The 22,573-nt window shown below is 38.2% G+C and overlaps 1 protein-coding gene across 1 annotated transcript in view; it reads right to left on the bottom strand.

The window, feature by feature from the left end:
- Positions 1-22,573, bottom strand: part of STK39 (serine/threonine kinase 39) — a 278,894-nt gene that overhangs the window by 66,830 nt on the left and 189,491 nt on the right. Inside the window, exon 15 of the mRNA XM_036884016.2 lies at positions 1,596-1,648. Within this exon, the coding sequence (XP_036739911.2) occupies positions 1,596-1,648 (53 nt within the window). The remainder of the gene's footprint in view (positions 1-1,595; positions 1,649-22,573) is intronic.

Raw genomic sequence — 22,573 nt, 5'->3', positions numbered from 1 at the left:
TGAAAGGCACCTTCCTTACGTTTCTGTGCACTTTCTCACTTTCACACGTGGCCCAATTTCCCAAACATCCAATAAACATTTGGGAGTCAATGTATACTCTTTGTACTTCCAGAGAAATTGTGGTATCCTATCACTTTACTCATTCAATTTCATAATGAATGAAATAGAATAAAGTGAAAAAAATGGAAAAGAAAAACACAGGAAACTTACTAAACTGTGCAATTCCATATAAGGTAGGCTTACCTGAGGTTTTGTACTCACTGTTAGAAGTACAAAAAACACCTTAAAAATTCTCTTAGGGATAAAAATGATCCCATAGCATGGAACCTAGGGTAGCATAATGAAGCACTCTACTCTGAACATGACTTAGCCCTGTGAAGCTGGCTAGAACATTCAGCCTTACAATCTCAATATTTTGTTTGGCTAGCAGGGGTTTTTTAACAAGTGAACCTGAATGTATTTAGATAGAACTCTCTGATTTCCTGAAGTCTCCTGCAAGCATTTGAGTTCCTAACTACTCGGTGATAAACTGGCAGGGAGGTCAAAGCAATTAACTCACTGACAAGATACAAAGCTAGAAAGTTTCAAGTTTTCAAAATTCTAGCAAATACAATTTATTAAATCAAATCAAAATTTACATGAAATCTAGGACATGAAATAATTACAGCGTGTTATTAGCTTACATGTATTAATAGATTCAAATATATGAGATGAGTATACTTTAGGAATATACTCAATATAGACATCAAGGCTGTTTTCATGTACATAAAAATCTGAAACCAGAGGTCAGGGAAAACAGTTAACAGTCTTATTAGCATTAGCATCTGATTTTCACTTATCTAGGTTGTTCTGGTCATAATCTCGATAGTGAAAATAGCAATTTTTATTTTAATAACTAGTCTTGTGGTCTCCAAAGGCTGTTCATATATGTTACTTACCCATTAGTAAACCAGAATTACTTGAGATTCTCTGGCATAGCAGGCACTTGCCAGGTGCTAGAGATGCCAAGAAGTGAGACATGGTTCTATCACTTCCAGGGATCCAGGAGCTTAAAGAGCAACCAGTCTGGCCTGCAAGCCATTTTAATAACTATTTAAAATATTGAAATTATATCACGTTGCAAGAATCACATTGTTCCTACCAAGCTTAACAGCAGAGGCTGCAGCAATTTAGAGGCTAAGACACTCCACAACATAGGCTTTGTGCGATGTGAACTAGGAACAGACCCCAATAATTGGTCTGATGTCGTTCATTACTCGGCCCTCATTAGGACTGCTGTATGTTTCTGATTACACTCATCATAATGTCCTCTAGGCCCTACATCACTATGTACCTCTTGTCATGGTTGAACAAATGCATTTAATTTGTATGTGTATACATACTGTGGAGCACGTGTCACTGAAATTCACAGTCAGTATAGCTTTGTTTGGATTCCCCACAATTACACAAATTCTTCCTTTCTTCCTTCCTACCTTCCCTCCCTCCTTTGTTTTTAGAGAGAGCATTTTTGAATAGCAAATTATAACTACACACTTGCAATCAATTTCTGAAATGCTCTTTGCAGCAATAAAATACTAATTTCAATTAAAACTTACCTCTTCCTGGAGTAAATTCAAATCGTATGTCATTAAGTTCCTTTCTGGAGTTTCTGAAATACATAACATAGAGCACATTAAAATCTAATGAAGCAGAGTTTAATCAAACCAAATGTATTCCGATTTTTACAAGATGCTACTAATGCACAGAGAGCATTTTACAGTCTGGGTTACCTCCAAATGCTTCCTCATCTGGGAGGAGACAGTTTGACAATAATAAAAGGAGAAATTTATTGAATTGATTGAATTAACCTTATAAAAACAGGCTCATATCACAAAACTCCAAAAATAAAACGTTCATTTTATAAGTTCCACACTAAAGCAGTATCTTTAAATATAACTTCATAACTAAAATTTTCAAAAGCCCTTAGAGTAAATAATACACATTTTTCATATTTTACCTGGGAAAAGGCATTTTATCAAATTATTTTTAGGTGAAAACAAACAGGGTAGATACTCTTAGTGATGAAGCTCATGACAGCACTTTGCTTAAATCATGCAAAAACAAAAATAAAGTACGGATTTTGTCATAAAAAATTTTATCCAAATAGTAGGGACCGCTGAATGCTGTGAAATTACCCATAGAATATATTAAGCTTTAAATATAAAATGCTTCCATTAAATTTTTATGCATGTATACTTCAAGAATTAAATGACACTGGGGAAATATGGACCACGTAAATATCTAAGATATGCATTTTCAATTCATATTAATTTCAAGAAATGATAATAAGGAACAGTGAGCTGTAATTAGAATGGTTTTAAATTCTCATAAGAACAGAGTAACTGTCAACAGATGGCAGAATTAGTTAATAACAACTCCTTAGGTTCTCAACTATTTTTGCTCAGCTGCCAAAGGTGTCCAAGACAGACACAGATGGCCTGAATACCTATTCATGAACCTCCTCCTTTGGTGCTGGCAGTCTGCTCTAAAACTCTGGTAGGGGAATATCTCCTGGTTTCTACATATAGTGACCAAATCATGATGCCAGTCTCTGGGCCCTTTTTGGTCCACAGTCTGACTTTGGTTCTTTATGTCATACCACATCCTATCACACTAAGTGCTAGGAGGCCCAGAGAGGCAACAAAGGCGTGGTACCTACCAACAGACAGCCCTTCCCCCGGTACCTGTACAAGCTGGCCTAAGTCTGACAGTACAAGCACAGAAGTAAAGGGTCAAGAACTCAAGAGACGCCCAAGAGCACTTAAGGGCCTTGAACCACTCTGCATCTCTTCTCAGGTGTCTCCACCTTGACTTTATCATTACTCCTCTCAGAGACAGAAAAGGACTAGAGCATGTTAGCAATTCCTGCAGCTGGGCTTCTTTTAGGACCTTCTGAGAATGTGAAAATTGTGATAACTGTGGACTCTCACTCTAAAAGTGTAGACACATGATGGACATAGGGAACTGCAGACAACTGTACACGGTTCAGAGATCATCTTGGACCCCAGATAAGCAACCCTGCCCTGCAGGTGGAACAGGTCATGAGCAATCAGTGCCTCCAGCAGAAGGACTGTTAGCACGGGGCGTTGCTTCAGCAGCCTGAATTCCCTTCATCAACTACCTATGTCATCACACATTTACACAGGGCTTTCCTACATCTCAGCAGTCCTCAGACGTTCTGGTCTTAGCGCCCCTTTGGGTTTTTAAATGCAATTAAGAAGATTTGTTTATACTGGTTACATTTTTCAATACTTATTGCATTGAAAACTAAAACATAAATTTCAAGACAATGACAATAATCCATCACCTAATAACATAAAAAAATTATTTAATGAAATTTGCTTTACAAAAGAAAAATCAGTGAAAAGCAAGTGCTGTTTTCTATGTTTGTACAACTCTGTAATGTCTGGCTTAAAACAGATGAATTCTTTTATTTGCTTCTGTATTCAATGTTATAATATCACATGCCATGTAGCCAGCCACTGCAAAATTCCACTGTATGGTGCATGAAAGAATGAGAGTAAAAAGAGCAAATGATTTCTTAATATTATTGTAAAAATAGTTTTGACCTCTTGGGCTCCTTGAAAGGGTCTCAAGGACCCCGAATAGTCACAAGACAACACTTTGAGAAATGCTGGCATCAAATCTCATGAATTAAACCTCCTCTGGTTCCAAAAAACAACCTTTGAGATATGCAAAGTAGGTATTCATTGTTTTCCATTTCTTAGGTGAGTACATCCAATGGCTTTTCCAAGTTTACAAATTTAATGAGTGCCACTGTGAGGATGGACAATTCCATACTGGAAATAATCTAACACAAACATAAATGCTCAATCTCTTCCACTTTTGAGAAAAAACATTATTCCCTAAGGTTTCACATGTTCCTATATTAAGATGAGCAAGCATTCAATTTATTTAATAGCCTTGGTTTTTGTGAGGTATATGTCAGCAAAGGTTGAATTAGAACTAAAATAGTCCAATAAAAAAATCAGCCCTAGGAAAGCAAGTATTTACAGTGCATTTAATAATGACGTGACATTATTAGCAGGAGAAAATGAATAAAAAGGAATTTGATTTGATGCTAATTTATGTCACTGCCCTCTTTCCTTTTCTTTTCATCAGTCTTGTCTAAATCAGTTTGTTCCACTAGGCTATGAAAATAGAGGTGTCAAGAACCATGTCCAGAATGTCATCATGCACATCCTGATTCTTTAAATATTAATACCACAAAAGTAATATCCAGTACCCATAATCTCTATCTTCATCAACTGGGGCTCAAGTTCGGGAGGTTGCATAGTCCAGTCTTCCTTTTACGACTCTGAACCTAAAATACATGCCTTTGAAAACATCACAATGATTGATTGCAAGTAGTAGACATGTCCCATCAGGATGAAATATGGCTGGAAAAATGCCTAATTGGATCTAACTACTGAAGGTCATCCTTTTATAAAGGATTAATCTTTTCAGACTCATACTTAACACCTTTAATTGAAAGTACATTTACTTTAATTGATATGGCACAGGATACTCTTGATTTTGGGGAAGCTGAAAATAGATTTGATTTAATGCCAGAAACGAAGTCTGTGCAACTATACAGAGGGAGCGGTAAAAACCTGAGAGTAACAGCCTCTAGACCCAGGCTATCTTTGATAACTCTTATTAAAATCTCTTTTAATCCTTAAAAAAAGAAACAAAATGCAAACCAAACTCTGAACATTTGCTAAGGCACACCTCTTATTTCTCATTCTATGTTCATATTGTATCACAAATACCAATGTCTACAAGGCTGAGGCAGAAAATTAATTTTTTCAAATAGGTCATATAATCAATCACGTGCTGTAGAAGCCGAAAGGCACCATACGGTATTCTGGAAATCTTAGCCCACCCACTGCCGTCACTCAACTACCTGGTTTCCCTCTCAGGGGCGATCAAGGCTCTCAACTTAGTTACTTCAGAGCACAGAAAGGACAATTTTTGTTTTAAGAGTTTTAAAGAGTGCTCTAATTAAGAGTGGCAGCCATAAGAGAACTTTAGTGTAACTGCAGTGATATAAAGTGCACAGACAGTAAAATTATTTAGATTTTAGCCAGGTGATCACAAAAGTAGCAAGAACCATGCTTTACTTTAACTCTCCTATTCTTCTAATTTCCTTATTAATTTACATGTGTAATCTTATCCAGGGAAAACTATAGTAAAGATTAGCAAATTTAAAGGGAACACGATCACTTTCAACTAGGTGCAAAATACCCACCAACAAAGGAGAAGCCTATGAAGGACCAGGGAACGATGAGTGTTAGTACCAGTGTCCTCTAGGTCAGACAGGCAGGCAGAAACGGCCCTGACTTTTCCACAGGTGGTGTCTTAAGGCAATTAAATTTAAGGATAAATGAGATTGAGCAGGTATTTTCCCTTTTGATCCACTTTGGAGAAATGGCCTATAAGTAAATGTATTTACAGTCTAATGGGGATGACCCTTTGGCAAAGACATCATAAATCCTTAAACTAGACTTTTTTGAAATTACTTCAGCAAATGCTATTTGTAAAATACACAGTTGCATAGAATATAACCTTGTTAACTAGGCATTGGATAGGTTGTTGATGGGCATCAGAAGGAAATAAACATATATTAGAGCCACATGGGGCCACACTTCTCAGGACGGTAGATTAGGCAACGACTTTTATTCAGAATAACATAAAAAAAATGTTTTTTAAATCCAAAGACTCTCTCAAGGCAAAAAGAACTTTTTTTTTTCTTTTGAGGGTTGGAGTTAGGCAATTTGTTCCAAAATGGAGTTAGTTGATTGGCTCCAATAACTGGCACTAGCAGGGCTGAAAAGCAGGAAGAGTGTGAAGGGCAGGAACCTGTGAACAGAGTCGGGGAAGCATGCTTTGGGGCAACAGATCCCAGTAAGGCAAGGGGATGTGAAGGAGCTCATTATCTGCATGAAAGGACATAAAGTGAGGGCTAATACCTGAAAATAGTCCCAGGTGTTTTTACAAAATTGATTTTCTTTTTAAACCTGAGGATTGCTGCAAGTGAGAGAAAGGAAATCTGAAGTTCAGTCTTATCTTCTGATGGATGGCCTGCCAAAAACCCCATTGCTGATCTGAATGCACAATTCTTATTACTATAGAGTCATCTTTAAAGTACAATCACCTCAGTTGCCTTCTTCCTTCTCTTCTGGATCCTGGCAAATTTTAAAAAGTCAACCTTTATACCTCAGCACATGCTGAATTTGTTCTCAACTTCCAGAGCACTAATTTACAGGATTCATTACTACAATGTTTCAGGAAGAAACCACTTTTTCAACAGTCCCAGATAAACAAAATGGCACTGACCAACTGGCATGTCAAAAGTGGAAAATTCCAAACTTCCACAGCTCGCCAAAATTGGAAAGACCCTTGGCTTCATCACGAGGCTTGGGCTGCAATGGCACAATGCCACTTCCATCACAAGGGCGTATCTGAGGACAAGACTCAAAAGCAGACTAGTGCAGTGTAATATACTACATTATTCCAAATGTTCGAAACAATTGTTTGCCTGTGTTCAAACACATGCTGTATGACTGTCAAATAATGAAGCTGATTCTTTTTTTATTATTATTTATTTATTTATTTATGTCCACCCAAAATTCAAAATTCTCTTTATTACAAGGAAAATAATAATTTTTTTTTTGAGAGGGCATCTCTCATATTTATTGATCATGTGGTTGTTAACAACAATAAAAATGAAGCTGATTTTCATGTCAGAGTCATGGACCCCATTTTAGAGCCATACTCACATTTCAGTGATTTTGAAAAACATGCTCGACAAGGTTGAATAAGCAACTCCCATGTGTGTGTAAGTGCACCATGAATGGAGGACTTAACAGCATGCATTTTTCTTATCTAAAAATCACTAATAAAAAAGATATACCCAGTAATTTCCTTCCTGATGGTTTTCTCAATGACTGACCTTTACACCCAGTCTGTTGCTCTCTGACCAGTTGTTAAGACTAACTTAGTTCTCTAGATCTCTACATTTAAATAAAAATTTAGAAGGGATGGCAGGCTGAATAAAGATGAGCTCTTACAGAATATTTATACCAAGCATTCTGTAAAGAACTTGCAAGTTGCTTCTTTGCTGTAAAGTGGCAGATGTGCTTTTCATAAAGGAAGTACAAAGCACAGTACCACAGCCTGGGGGAGGGGGGGTCCAGAAGGAAAAGTCAGGGGGCCCTTTTCAAGATGATCAATGTAGCATAGAGCCTTGCACTATTAGTTCGAGGCAAAATAAAATAACCACTCATTATTCATCAAATTTAATCTAAGAGAATTAGTTGTGAAAAAAAAAATAAGTCACTGAGTATCAGTAAGAAAGACAAAGGGATGGTAAAGGGGAAGCATGATAAGCATTCACAGCAAACATACAGAATGCACATGCCAGGCCAGAGGCGCCCTGGGGCCCTGCCGGGTGTCTCCCGGAGTGCGTGGCAGCAGCGGGTCTGGCACAAAGCAGGCTCTCCACAAAGACTCAAGGAACTGCGCTGCACCGAGCAGACCACTATTCCTTCTTACCTGCTGCATGACATAAGTGTAAGCACACCTGCCCAAACCCCTAGGTAGGGAGGGACCCAAACATATATAGATGCCCAAGTGACAAAGAAACAACCAATGACCTTCTGGGCTGAGGGCATTTAAGGTGCCACATGGGCCAGAGCGACTCAACAGAGTGCGAGTCACGTGAGGCCTGAACCTGTGAGAGGTAAATGGGGTCTGTTATGCGGATGAGATTTCTGGCCCCAAAGCTATTCCTGAGAGCACTGGGCCGGGTCACCTCTGGGGAGGTGGGCTCCACTGGACAAGACTCACAGTCAGTACAAGCCAGGGGCCAGGCCCAGCCTGCCTTACAGAGGGTCTCTGGGGGGCCGGGAAGGCCTCACACCCCCACCAGGCAAGACTGCCGCTGCGCCACCTGTCCCTCGGTCCCAGGCTCTTCTCTCACCCACAACACGCTTACTTTGTCTTACGTGTAGAAGGCAAGGGAGCAGCATGTGCCCTTATAGCAGCCTCCTTCTCCGTCGTTCCTCCTCATATACCGTCTGCTCAAAACCTTTGAGTCAAAGGGGAACAAAACAAGCTTTTTTGCTGGGGTGTGATCGGCACGGCATAGATGGTTTCTGAAGACAATGGTTCTTGAGTTTAAATACCAATTGTAACATTGACTAGGCTGCAGGTCACTGGTGTCTTAGTATCTCTACCTGTGATAAGGTGGTAGCATGAACTACTTCATAGGCAGCTAAGAGGGAGGGCCTGGGAGGGCCTGGCACGCAGCAACTGTTCAGTTGTTAGCTGAACAGCAACAACAGGGACAATAAATAGAATCCTTAGCCATTAAGTTCTCTAGGCCAGGGGTGGGCCCTGCCCGTGGACTGTCCTTCCTCATGTCTTCACCTCACCCGGGCAGCTGCTGACCACAAACCCCAACATGCACAACAGGATTTCAGGGGATACGGGTTTCTGTATCCACTGAAGAATCCCAGTAATACTTGAATAAATGGGGCCTGAGCATGTGGAGCTGGAGAATGGCATTAAATAAATAAATGACATTAGGAGACAAGTAACGGAGCTGCCCTGGAATCCTTCACAATCCACAGGGAGTGCCATCACTGGGACGATCGGGTAAGGCTCCTGATAATCACCCCATGCCCCGCTCCCTTATAAATAACTGAAATCCCCCAATTTGTGGGATCAAGTCAAAGGCCTGAGTTTGTGGGAAGGCAGAAAGGTATAGCAGAAGTCCGAACGTGCCTGAGGTATGCGATCCCATCTGCCAGGTTCGGCGAATTCCCTGAGAAAGGAAACACGGAGAGCCCCCACTTGTCAGCAGTATGGCCAGCATTTCTGGCAACTTTCTTCCTTTGCACCAGAAGACAGCACACACGTCATTCAAATGATATCCTCACCACTATCCAGGGCCTCTTTGGACTCAGGATGGCCTGAGGAACAGTGCTCCAAGCCCGGAGTGCTATTTAATTGTGACTCTCATCATCACCGTTATTACATGTCTATCATTCAGAAATGCTCTCTGCAGTGACAGCACGCAGCATTGTGAAGATGACATTTCCATGTTTTGTATTCTGAACATTAAAAACCAGCTTGGCTCACCCAGTGAGCAGTGGGTGCCATGCTAATTATTTAACTTTTTAGAGCACTAATAGGATCTCCCACTGAGCCAACTGGGAGGAAAAAAAATACAATACTCATTTTTATCTCAGCCAAAGCATACTGACCTCCTTCAGCCGGCTGATGCGGCTATTAATAAAACATTTTAAAATGACCTGAAAAGGCTTTTTATAAACCGGAGCCTGGATCTGGCTGACAAACAGCTCTGTATTTGGAAGAGTTGGAATGGTATCAAAGTAGACCGCTGATGATACAAGCTTGTTCTGAGAACCTCCCACATCCAGAATGCTGTCCACACTTTTGATTGATTACAAAATGAAAAGAGATTTCCACCCTTGAGGAGTTTTAAAGGCTGAGAGTAAGGATGTCTGTGGTGACAGTCTTGCTTTGCCTGGGACACAAAGACTTGATTTAATTTCATTTCAGTATTTGACAAGTGATCACCAATATGCTTTCCTACAAGCTCCTTCTGCTTTTAGAATAATAATTTAAAGTAAACTATTACTACTCTTCCAATTCTAAAAGATTCGAATGGGTAGTTCTGGAAAGCGAAATCAGAGAGGAGTTTGATCCTTTCTTATTTTGCCTTCCCCTTCTTCTGACAAAGCTGCTGAAGTAAAAATATGCATCAAATATAATTTTTTAAACTTCAAACAAAATGTTAACAGGACATTTAATTGAGGAGAGGTGATCAGATCTATCTGACAACTAAAATGGATGTTACACTGATCTGTGAGTTAGCAATGACAAAAGCAGAGAAACTCACTCATTCAGCTCAGATACATAGAACACACAGACAGCGTGTGGGAGGAGAGAAGACAGAGGTGAAACAACGAATACAGACTGTGCTCAATGAGCTTTTTTTTTTATGACCAATTATAAAATTCAGAACTGGAAAAACCTCTGCAGGTGACCAAGCTGGGGTACATCAAAGGCACAGGTTGTGCTATATCCTGAAGAGAATTCTCACCTCAGACACTGGGATCACGAACGCCACTTTATTCACCTTTGAAATGCCTGCTCCATCATAACCGGCTACTCTGCATCCCCACCATCCTACCATCCTCTGCTTAAACACACACATTAAAGACCAAGGGGACTGCTTACATGATGAAGGAAGTGGTAACAGACTGAAGGTCATTCCCAGCCTTCACATTTGCTAAAATGAACTTGCAAATAAATGCTTAAGCATAGAGGAAACTCAAGTCTATCAAACCGGGGGTGGGCGGGAGAATTACTAAGGAAATTCAAGGCCACTTTGCAGGTTTCTTACATTAAGACAGATGAGGATGGGTTTACTAAGCAACAATGTGTAACTCAGGATATTTTTCTGAGGAATTAGCCCAGAGCCATGTGGTTACTCTGCTGGTACAAACCTGCAGGACCGTGAGAACAAGGACGGGAGTTACTGATGTGGCTGAAAGATGATGGTGCTGGTGAGGAAGGCTCACGGAGCAGGCTCCCATTCTAACCCAATTTAGTAATTTTTAGTCCTTAGAAGGTGATACTACAAGACTCCATCAGGGTCAGAAATATATCCTCATGTGTCTTTGGGGGAAAAGAGGTGCCCAATTATTGATTTCTTCCTGGCATCAGGCAAGCCTCATGATTCTAGCCCTAGAGTTGAGAAAACAGTATCAGCCCAATAGCTCTGCTCACTCTCTCTAAAACTGGCTTTACTGTAGTTGGGTGGAGCAAGAATGTTTACCCATATAATTAGACAACAGGTCCGGGAGCAGAGGCTTTAAGGGGAACAGGTGACGTATATTCCTAGACCAATCTGGGCATCTCTGGCTGGTCAGGATCCTAGAAGGATGGCACCAACTGGATACCTAAGTCAAGGGCTTCCCTCAGATGCCCCACTTCTGCCTTCTACAGGCCTACTGGGAAGTCTACCAACAGGCTTCCAACTGCTCAGTGATAAAGCAAGAGCACGCACAGTCGTTTTAGGGAGAAGTTAGGAAAGGCGAAGAAACGAAGAGACTGCTATGAGGAGGATGCTCCTCCGCACCTCAGTATCAAAGGGATAATCTGTGAGCACCCAGAGGAGGAAATAATGACCACTGGACCTCAGCAGGTAACCGCAAAGAGCAAATAAGCTGGGAATAGCCTGATTCCTTTCTTTGCTATTATACTAAACCTTTCAATTTCAAGGAAAAGCCTTAAGCTTGCTTTGTTAAGACTAATGCACATTTTAGGACATGGTGTGAATTCTTTCACAGTAATAATAAACGTATCACTTTCTTCTCGTATAGGGGTAAGTCATTTTACTAGGCCTAGGAACCCTGTAACAATGAAAAGGTCTTTTCAAACCCTCTTCAGATTTTCCACCTGGGGATTTTGCCATGCGGCTCAGCCAGAAATGCAAACTACAAAACCCAATCACTACTTTTTCATCTACCAAATAAAAAAATTAGCAACGACTGCAAAATGATAATAGGACACATGAAACAGTGGCAAGGATGGAGTCCATCAGACCTTCCTTCATTGCAACTCAGAGTATGAACTGATATTTTGAGAGGATCATTTGGCAATGTTTCCAGACTCTTAAAATAGTTATACCCCTTGTTGACCAATTCTGCATCTATGACTCTTGATATATATAATAAATTATAAATTTGACAGTTTTCTGTATAAGACACTCCTTAGAGCACTTAGTTTGTAGCAAAAAGCTGGAACCAAATTAAGTCTTCAATGATAGGGTGATAGTCAAATAAATGTCAGCAGAATAACCATGGAATGCAATTATTATGTAGCTATTAAAATGTTTATAAAGGATTTCTACTGACATGAGAAAATGGTTATAATGTTAATACTAAGTCTAAAGGCAAGGCACAAAACTGCACGTGTAGTATAATTGGGACAATAAAAAATATATGCAAAGTAAAAGAAATAGAAGGAAATATACCAAAATGTTGATCTTGCTTATCCCTGAGTGACGGTCTCATAGGTGATTATTTTAACTCTGTATTTTTAAAATTTCCTCTAATGAATATGTGTTACCTTTATAATGCAGGGAAAAAAGTTCATTTAAAAAGGTCTGCTAAGATTTGAAAGAGAAGCTGTGCTACAATGATTCATCATCATTTAGGTGGGGGAAAAAAGGCAGAGAACTCAGCTAAAATTTTAAAAATAAAAGCAACCCTATGTGTTTTTGGTCACCAATGGGGACGAAAAACAGTGAAATGGGGGATCCTCAGGTGAGGTGAGGTGATAATCTGAAACATTCAGAGAAATGGGACATGAAGGTAGCTAGACTGGCTTAGACTAGAGCCTTGTCTATGGGAATAATCACAGACATACAAGTATGGAGAAAGTCCTTGAAAGACACCAAATGTTAACAGGTGGATTGCTTAGGTGGGAGACTATCTGAGTTCAGTCTTTTGAACTTACCTTCCCTCCCAAAAAAACCCACATTATTTTTATTGTGACAAATTTACTACAAGTTCCGCTCACCGGACAAGTGAGGTTGGAACAACTGAGTTTCTGTAAGGAAAATAAACGAACATAGACTTTCACCTTATACCATACATAAAAATTAAAACATTCACAAAACTGAATGTTAAAGGCTAAATGATTAACTTTCCAGAGGAAGACATAGGGAAAAAATAGAACATCTCTGCAACCTAGAGACAGGTGAAAATTTATTTAGGTATATAAAAAGTACAACCAATAAAAATTAATAAACTTAGTAAGATTTAAAACTTTCATTTTTCAAAGGACACCATTAAGAAAGAAAATGCAAGCCATAATATGAGAGAAAATGTCACAAGACATACATTTGATAAAGGACTTATATTCAGAATACATAAAGAATTCCTACAGGTCAGAAATCACAAAGAATCCAATAAAGTGTTGATTTGAACAAAGATATATATTTTACCTTTGATTATGTGCTTTGCACTATCCCTGAAGTATGTTAAACACAAATCTGAGACTTTGAGCCCAGACTTCTCCACTTGTTTAGGGTTTTAACGCATTGTTGTGGCTATTAAACACATGAGAATATGCTCAGTGTCACTCATCAGAGGAATGAAAATTAAAACCATGATGGGGCCACTACCCACCCCTTAGAGGGCTGAAATGAAAGACCAAGCACACCATGTACTGGCAGGGATGTGGTGGTACCAGAACTCTCATACACTGTTGATGGGAGTAAAAAACGGGAAATCCACTTTTGAAAACTGTTTGGCAATTGCTTAAAAGTTAAACACACACCTGCCATCTGACCCAGACACACACTAAGTATTTACCCAAGGAAAAGAAAAATGCAGTCCATATAAAGACTTATACATGAATGTTCACAGCACCATCATCTGTAACAGCAAAAACTAGAAAAGCAAATGCCCACCAATAGGTGAATGAACAAAGTGTGCTATTGCCCATACAACGAATACTACTCAGCAATAGGAAGGAATGGACTTCATACATTTAACAGCATGGATAAATCTCAAAACAATTAGGCTGAGTGAAAAGAGCTCTCTCCAAAGTAGTAGGTGAAAACCGCTGACAGATAAAGTCACACATATCCCATGCACATGACCCTTTTAATTTTATACTATTAAGGGAACAGAAGGTATAATATACCTCCTAATATATCCTAACATATCAATCCCACTTTCAAAAGGGCTACTTTCTAACTCTTTCTCATTCATACATCTAAATAATGTCTTGATTATTTACATAGCATATAGGAAGGTTAGAATCTGGTTCATTTACATTTTTAACAAGTGTTTGATAAGCTCTTCTGTGGCAGGAACTTGCTAAACACAGAACCTACAGAGGTGAGCAAAACAGACCTACTGTCGGGATGACAGCAATTAATAATACTGTGCTGTGTATTTGAGCATTACTAAGAAAGTAGATCTTAAAAGTTCTCATCACAAGAAACAAACATCTATGTGACATGATGGATGTTAAGTAGACTTACTGTGGTGACCATTTTGCAACATATACAAATAATGGAATCATTACGTCGTACACCTGTAACTGTTACCTGCCAATTCTATCGATTAAAAAAATAAATTTAAATGAATGCTGATCATATAGAGTTAAACAGAACAGCATTTAATTTAATTAAAAACAAAAACAGAACCACAAACACCTGGCCCTTGCCTGCTGGGAGCCTACGGCCTAGTCTGAGGAGCAGCATCAGTGCCACCAGGAGTCTCTCAAAGCAGCTGAGCCTGTTGACTGTTTTAACAAGTTCAACATTAGCATGCTAAAACCACCATTATGGTTTGTGATTAACATTTGCTAACAATGAAGTGAAAAATATGTGATCCTTCCAACTCTTAAAGGGAAACTCTAGGAGATGTATTTCAAATGCAACATTTAATACAATCTAAGTACTAAAGGACATCCCTTAGGCTTGTGGAAGATTCCATCTACTTGATCAACTTGCCCTTGATCACATCTACTTGAAAAGTGATTTGCTCAAGCTACAAGCACTTCTATACTGTATGACTCACAGTTATGGGATATAAACTGAATACTTGGGAAAAAGTATTAGAGGCTCATTAGAAAATTACATGATCTATCCCCACAGCTCCTTCTCTGCAGCATGTGTACAAATGAGAGCTCCTTCATCTGGATGGAGGAGGACATGAACATCAGCTTTCTGAACGTTCCTATGAGAATGGCAACATTTCTAGGTGCTCGTTTAATAGCTACCCCAAATAATTCCCTTTCACCAACACACTGAAAAGGAGCACTTTGGTGGCCACACTCTTAACCGGGACTAACTCTGTTCTCTCCCTGCCAAAGGCAGTTCCTTAACATCTCTGACCACAGGCACTCTCTAAGGGTTGAGGAGAACGAAAACAGCTCTCAGCCTGGTTTAGCCCCTGAAGAAATTACTTTATGCTGTAATTCAATTAGGGCAAGCCCTTGACTTCTAAAGACGGTAAATCTAAGAAAAACAATTCAAGAACATTTTTGCACATTTGCAAAAATACTGCAGATCAAATTTTTTGCTATGTTATCCAAGGTTCTTTATAGAAAAAACCATAAGACACATTTCTCTTGAATTTAGTTTCAAGCAAAAACTTGCCTCTCTGTATAATCCTTGAATCATACAGGTTTACTTTTATCAGGAAAGGAGAACTAGACAGACAGCTGTAATTTCCCGGTTGCTCAGAAGCTAAGAGCTGCATTTACTTCTCAGTGATTATAATTATTATTACTTTGGGTTCCTGGTGTCCAATTCTCTCTCCATTCTCACAATAGTTTTAAAATTTCATTTTAGCTCCATTTTATTTCTTCTACTTTATGTTTTCATATTGTAAATTACCGTCACTCTCCTCTGAAAAAAGGCAGTAGGAATAACAAATGCCTCACGTGCATCCTGTGGTTAAATCAATGCTTACTTAAGTTTGGGCACCTCTGAACAGCTCTATAGTATGTCACATCAATCCCCTTTTCCAAGTCATTGTTCAATATGCTGTTCTCTGTGCATATCACAAAGCTCCTCTAGTTAAGTAATTCTTGCTTAGCTTAAAACAACACAATTTTTAAAAAGTGTTTTTCTCACAATGTTTACTCCTCCCACTTCCAACAGGCGGCATACCTAGTATGTGGAGCACATGTGCCTAGAGATGGTTTTACATGAATTATATGCCCAAGTCCACCCGCATCCTTCATAGAGAGCCTGGGGACTGGCGGCCCATGTGGGGTACTCCTGGTCTCCGACAAAGGAGAACAGAGGCCCAGAGAAGATGGTAGAGCTAAGAATTATGCAGGAACCAAAAGAAACTCAAGAAGGAAACCCAAGGGGGGCTCCTAAGCCACATCAGCCAAAAATCAGTTTAGAAGCCAGACTCTGGGGATGGCGACAGGGAAGCAAGCAAGAAGCAAGAGCCAAAAGGGGGTGGGAACCTGGGCAAAGGTCTGTAACAGAAACTGCGGATTAAAGTTCCTGGGCACCTGGATTCTGTTAAATGAACAGGGTTTACTTGAGGTGTTTTTCTTGCTCTTCGTGTCTCTTAGCTCGAGTTGTTGCATACCATCTCCGCTGCTCCATTTCTCACAAATATTTGTTTCAATGAGCAATAAGCAGAAGTTAAAACTACAAAGGGGTCAAATGAACATAAATTATTTTCAGAACATTTATGGCAGTTTCCATTTTCCTGCTCTGATGTTGGATTAGTACCACCCCCATCTATCCACCTATTGACAGAGATCTCCCTTTAGAAATCATCTTTGCAGACAGCCTACACTCAACCACAGAAGCGAGCAAGCACCTTTTATATATTCAAAACAACAAACAAATATATACAACACTTCGTATTTCAAGTCACATTAGCTCAGTTCAAAGGTGTGGGTTATGATGGAGTCTGGGCATTGTGGAAAATTAGTAACAACTGGTTATACGGGTTTTAATTTGAGCTCCCTTCCTCCTAACCTAGATCTACGAGGTCTATGGAAGGGTTCTGAACCCACCTAAACTGCATGCAAAATGCTGCATGTGTTAAATACGCACTTTGGAGGTGGGGACAGGCAGGCCATAGCTCTGATCTGATTTTTTAAAGTCTATAACCACAATGGCTAAAAACTATTACCTTTTCCATCCATCTATATCTACTACCCAACTCCACCCAATCAATCTTCAATTACCAGAATCTACACCACAAATACAAAATACAGTTCAAAGGCCACCATTTACTCAGAAACCAGAGTATGTTCCATTAATCTTTTTTACTTGTTATACTCATTTCTGTACACCCAAGCACAGTGCTTAACATATATGGTGGGCACTAAAAGAATTTTGATGAACAAATGGAATTAATTAATCTGAGGAATTCTATTTATTAGCCATTAATAGCAAAAACACACCAATAACAAAAACTAATAATATAATAATAATAAAACTAATAGAGAGAAGTCTAATATGTAGGCTGATGTGTCCTAAATTTTTTACTGAAAATAAATGTAAACTGCAGTAATAGGAGCAATTATGTGTGTACGTATAGAAAAAAGGCAAACAACCCCCCAGATACAGCTCACTATTTCTCCTCCTGATTAAATCATGCAGCAGCTGCTTCTAAACCTTAAAACCCAGAGGCAATGCCAATGTGAATTTTCTCCTGCAAAGTCATGCAGGAGTGACAAAAAGGAAGAGGTACATTAGCTTATGGTGAAGTCAAAAGCAGAGTACAGGCACAATTCCAATCACTGTGAAAGACGCAGGCCTCAGCTAACACCGCCACACTCCTTCCTCAATTACCTTCCTGCTTTCTCCCCTGAACTTTGTCATAAGCACATACTACTACTTTGTAAAGATATTTACTTTCTCACAATTCCTGACCTTGCACTTTGGGCAGTATTATCTCTTCTTGAAAGCTAGAGGGTTCCAATTTCTACTTTTCCTTTAAGCTCACTCAGGAACTGCAAATTATCCAGTATAGAAGTTCCCTAGAGTGAGGATCTCTTTATATAAAATGATTCCCCACTCATAATTCTTTATCAGGACAATAATAGACATAGATGTTACCGAGGACTTAGTTGAAAGCAACACTTCAAATAGGGGAGAGGACAGCATTTCATAAAACTAATTATTATTCCTTTCTCAGGAGACATGGTTTTAAAGTCCTTGTCTGTATGTGCAACAGGTTAACATGTATCATTTTTTCTATACCTCAAATCTAAAAACATTTATTCAACTTAATCTAAAAACAAAGCAAAATAAAACCAGTTCACTCATTTCTCCCAACCCCCAGCCCCTGCCTCTTGCAACCACCAGTCTGCTCTCTGTATCTATGAGCTTAGTTTTAGTATTTTTTTAAGATTCCACACATAAAAGAGATCATGTGGTATTTGTCCTCTGACTTATTCCACTTAGCATAATGCCCTTAAGGTCCATCCACGTAGTCACAAATGGCAATCTTCCATTCTTTTTTATGGCTGAATAATATTCCATCGTGTATATGTAAACTTCATCTTTATCCGTGCAGCAAACAAGGGACACAGGTTATTCCCATACCTTGGGCATTGTAAATGCTGCAGCACTGAACATGGGGATGCACAGAGCTTCTTAAATTAGTGGTTTTGTTTTCTCTGGATATACATATCCAGAAGTGTAATTGGAGTATATAATAGTTCTATTTTTACTTTTTTGAGAAATTTCCATAGTGTGCACCTATTTACATTCCCACCAATAGTGCACAAGTGTTCTCTTTTCTTCAAATCCTCACCAATACTTATTTCTTATCTTTCTGATAGCAGCCATTTTAACAAGTGTGAGGTGGTAGCTAATTGGGGTTTTTATTTGCATTTCCCTGATGACTAGTGATGCTGATCATATTTCCCTGTACCTGTCAGAAATCTGTATGTCTTCCTTGGGAAAATGTCTATTCAGATCTTCTGCCCATTTTGAAATTGGATTGTGTTTTAGCTTTAATTTGTATGAGTCCTTAGTATATTTGGGGTATTAGCTCCTTATTAGATACATGATTTGGAATTATTTTCTCCCATTCAGTAGGTTGGCTTTTCATTTTGCTGATGGTCTCCTTTGCTGCCCAGAAGCTTTTTAGTTTGATGTTGTCCCACTTGTTCATTTTTACCTTGTTGCTTTTGGTGCCAGACTAAGAGAAATCATTGCCAAGACCTCTGTCAAAGAGCTTACTGCCTGTTTTCTTCCAGTTTTATGGTGTCAGGTCTCATGTTCAAATGTTTAATCCATTTTGAGTTACTTTTGTGTATGGTATAAGATGGTGGTCCAAACAACCTAAGACAGGCACAGTCGCAGGGGGTCATCTGGTGAGAAAATGGGGGAGCAGCAAAGGTGAGGCTTAGAACCTCCCCCCTCATGTTCTGAGAGAAATCTTCTGCATACATGGATGTTTATTGCCCTCGTCTAGCTCGGATTAACACATAGTCTACAGGCACACACCTGATCATCTACATTTGCTCTCTTACAACACTAAACTATGTTTTCTACCTTTATCTTGTATCTACCTACCACTTCAGCATTTTATTAAAAATAATAATAATAGAGAAATGTGGTATCCACATATAAATCAAGTTTAAAAATCAAATGAATATTCATATTTGAACTGACTGTGTATAGTTCATAATGCATGAACAAAACCGAAAGCTTCTGTGATGACTGCCCTTGCACTGTTCACCATGTAACTTATTCACTATGTAAGAATTTGTACTCCATGTAAGAATTTGTTCATTATGCATCAGAAGATTGGAGACTGATGAAAATTAGGCTTGGGGTGGATTAATGATTGTGCATTGAGTACTGACCCCCCTATACAGAAATTTATTGTTATTAACAACTATTTGATCAATAAATATGAGAGATGCCCTCACAAAATATATATATATATATATATATATATATATATATATATATATATAAACACACTTCCAATTGTAAAATAAATAAGTAACCGGATGTAATGTATAGCATAAGGAATATAGTCAAAATATTGTAACAACTTGGTATGGTGATAGCTGGTACCTAGAATTATCATGTATATAAATGTTGAATCACTGTGTTGTACACCTGAAACTAATGTAATGTAATACTGTTGTCAACTACCCTTCAATAAAAAATAAAAAATAAAAATAAAAAAAAGATGGTGGTCCAGTGTCATTCTTTTGCATGTGGCTGTCCAATTTTCCCAACACCATTTACTAAAAAGAATGTCCTTTCCCCATTGTATATTCCTAGCTCCTTTGTCATAAATTAACTGACTGTACCTGTATGGGTTTATTTCTGTGTTCTCTATTAATTTACATTAATCCATGTATCTGTTTTTATGCCCATACCATACTGTTTTCATTACTGTATCTTTGTAATATAGTTTGAAATCAGGGAGCAAGATGCCTCCAGCTTTGTTGTTTCTCAGTTTGCTTTGATCATTCAGGGTCTTTTGTGATTCCATATAAATTTTAGGATTGTTTGCTCTATTTCTGTAAAATATAATCATTGGACTTTTGGTAAGATTGCAATAAATCTGCAGATTGCTTTGGGTAGTATGGATATTTTAATAGTATTAATTCTTCCAATCCATGAGCAAAAACTTTCTTCCCTTTGACTTGTGTCTTCAATTTCTTTCATTAATGTCTTGTGGTCTTTTAATGTACAGGTCTTTCACCTCCTTGGTTAAATGAATCCTAGATATTTTATTCTTTTTGATGTAATTGTAAATGGGATTGTTTTCTTAATTTCTCTTTCTGCTGGCTTGTTATTAATGTAAAGAAATGCAACAAGTTTTTGTGTATTGATTTTGTACCCTGCAACTTCACTAAATTTGTTTCTTAGTTCTAATAATTTTTTGATGGCGTCTTTAGAGTTTTCTATATATAATAGTAGTCATCCGAAAATAATGAGAGTTTTACTGCCTACTTCCAATCTGGATGCTTTTCCCTTTTTCTTGCCTAATTGCTCTGGCTAGGACTTTCTAAATACTCTTGAATAAAAGCGGTGAGATAGGCACCTTTGTCTTGTTCCTGATCTCAGAGGGAAAGCTTTCATCTTTTTAACACTGAATATGTTTTTAGCTGTGGGCTTGTCATATATGGCCTTTACTATGTTGAGTTATATTCCCTCTACCTGCTTTGTTGAGAGTTTTTAATCATAAATGGATGCTGAATTTCATCAAATGCTTTTTCTGCATCTATTGAGATATTTTTGTCCTTCATTTCATTAATGCTAGGTCCCATCCCTGTTTAATCTCTACATATTTGTGAATCTCCCAGTTTTCTTCATGTAAGTAATTTCCAGTTTCGTACCACTGTGGTTGGAAAAGACTCACACCTCTTAATTTTGTTAACACTTGTTTTGTGACCTAACATTTGATCTCGGAAGATGTTCCACATGCACTTCCAAGGAATGTGTATTCTGTTGCTTCTGGATGGACTGTTCTGTACACACCTGTTAAGTCCATCTGGTCTAACATGTCATTTAAAGCTAATGTTTTCTTATTGATTTTCTGTTTGGATGCCCTATCTATTGATATAAGTGAGGTATTAAAGTTCCCTAATACTAATGTATTGATGCCCATTTGTTTATGTCTTTTAATATTTGATTTATATATTTAGGTGCTCTTAAGTTGGGCACATAAGTGTTTTCAAATGCTGCCATCTTCTTGTTAGACTGACCCCTTTATCATTACGTAATACCCTTCTTTGTATCTAGTATAGTCTTTGTTTCAAAGTCTATTTTGTCTGATACATGAATAGATGCTCCAGTTTTCTTCTGGCTTCCATTTACATGGAATATCTTTTTCCATCCTTTCAGTATGTAAGTGTCCTTATATCCAAAGTGTGTCTGTTGTAGGCAGCATACAGGTGGGGTCTTGCTTATTCTCCTTATCCATTCAGCTGCTTTATGTTTTTGGATTGGAGAATTAATCTATTTGCATTTAAAGTAATCATTGATAGGTATGTGCTTATTGCCATTATGCTAATTATTTAGCTATTTTCGTAATTTCTCTTTGTTCTTTTCTCACTCTCTTCCTTTACAGTTTGATGACTTTCTATAAGGGTATGTTTATTCCCTTTATCTTTTGTGTATTTACTAGAGGTTTTTGCTTTATGGCTACCATATGGCTTACATGTAACAACATCTGTAACAGTCTAAGTTGATAACAGCTTAAGTTTGATCCTATTCAAAAGCTCTACATTTTTACTCACCCCCCCATTTTATGTTTTTGATGTCACATTTTACATCTTTTTATCTTGCATATCTCTTAACTAATTATTGTAATCAGTTACTTTCACTAATTTTGTCTTTTAACCTCCAAAATAGATTTCAGTAATTAATGCACTACCTTTATTATATATTTACTTTCTGAGTGAGATTTACTCTCTCATAAGTGTTCTTGCTACTATTCAGTGCCCTTTCTTTTCAGCTTAAAGAAGTCCCTTTAATATTTCTTGTAAGCCGGTTTAGTGCTGATCAACTCTTTTTAGCTTTTGTTTTTCTGGACAACTCTCTTTCAATTCTGAATGACTTTGCCAACTAGAGTATTCTTGGTTGGAAATTTTTTTCTTTCAGTACTTTGAATATGCTATGCCATTCCCTTCTGGCCTTCAGAGTTCTACTGAAAAAGCTGCTGATAGTCTTAATGAGGGTTGCACTGTACATAATAAGTTTCTTTTCCTTTTTTGTTTTTAATATTTTTCCCCTTGTCTTTAACTTTTGACATTTTAATTATAATATCTCTGAGTGTGGGTCTCTTTGGGTTCTTATTTGGAACTTTGTGGACTTCCATCATCTGGATATGTTTCTTTTCCCATATTAGGGACGTTTTTGCCCACTGTTTCTTTAAATATAATTTCTACCCCTTTCTCTCTCTTTTCCTTCTGGGAACCCTATGATGTGAACATGATGTTTGATGCTGTCAAGTAAGTC

This window comes from Manis pentadactyla, chromosome 8 (assembly GCF_030020395.1).
Source record: "Manis pentadactyla isolate mManPen7 chromosome 8, mManPen7.hap1, whole genome shotgun sequence".
Taxonomy (NCBI): domain Eukaryota; kingdom Metazoa; phylum Chordata; class Mammalia; order Pholidota; family Manidae; genus Manis; species Manis pentadactyla.
Note: the sequence above shows the minus strand (reverse complement) of the source record. Positions and strands in the feature narration are given on the sequence as shown.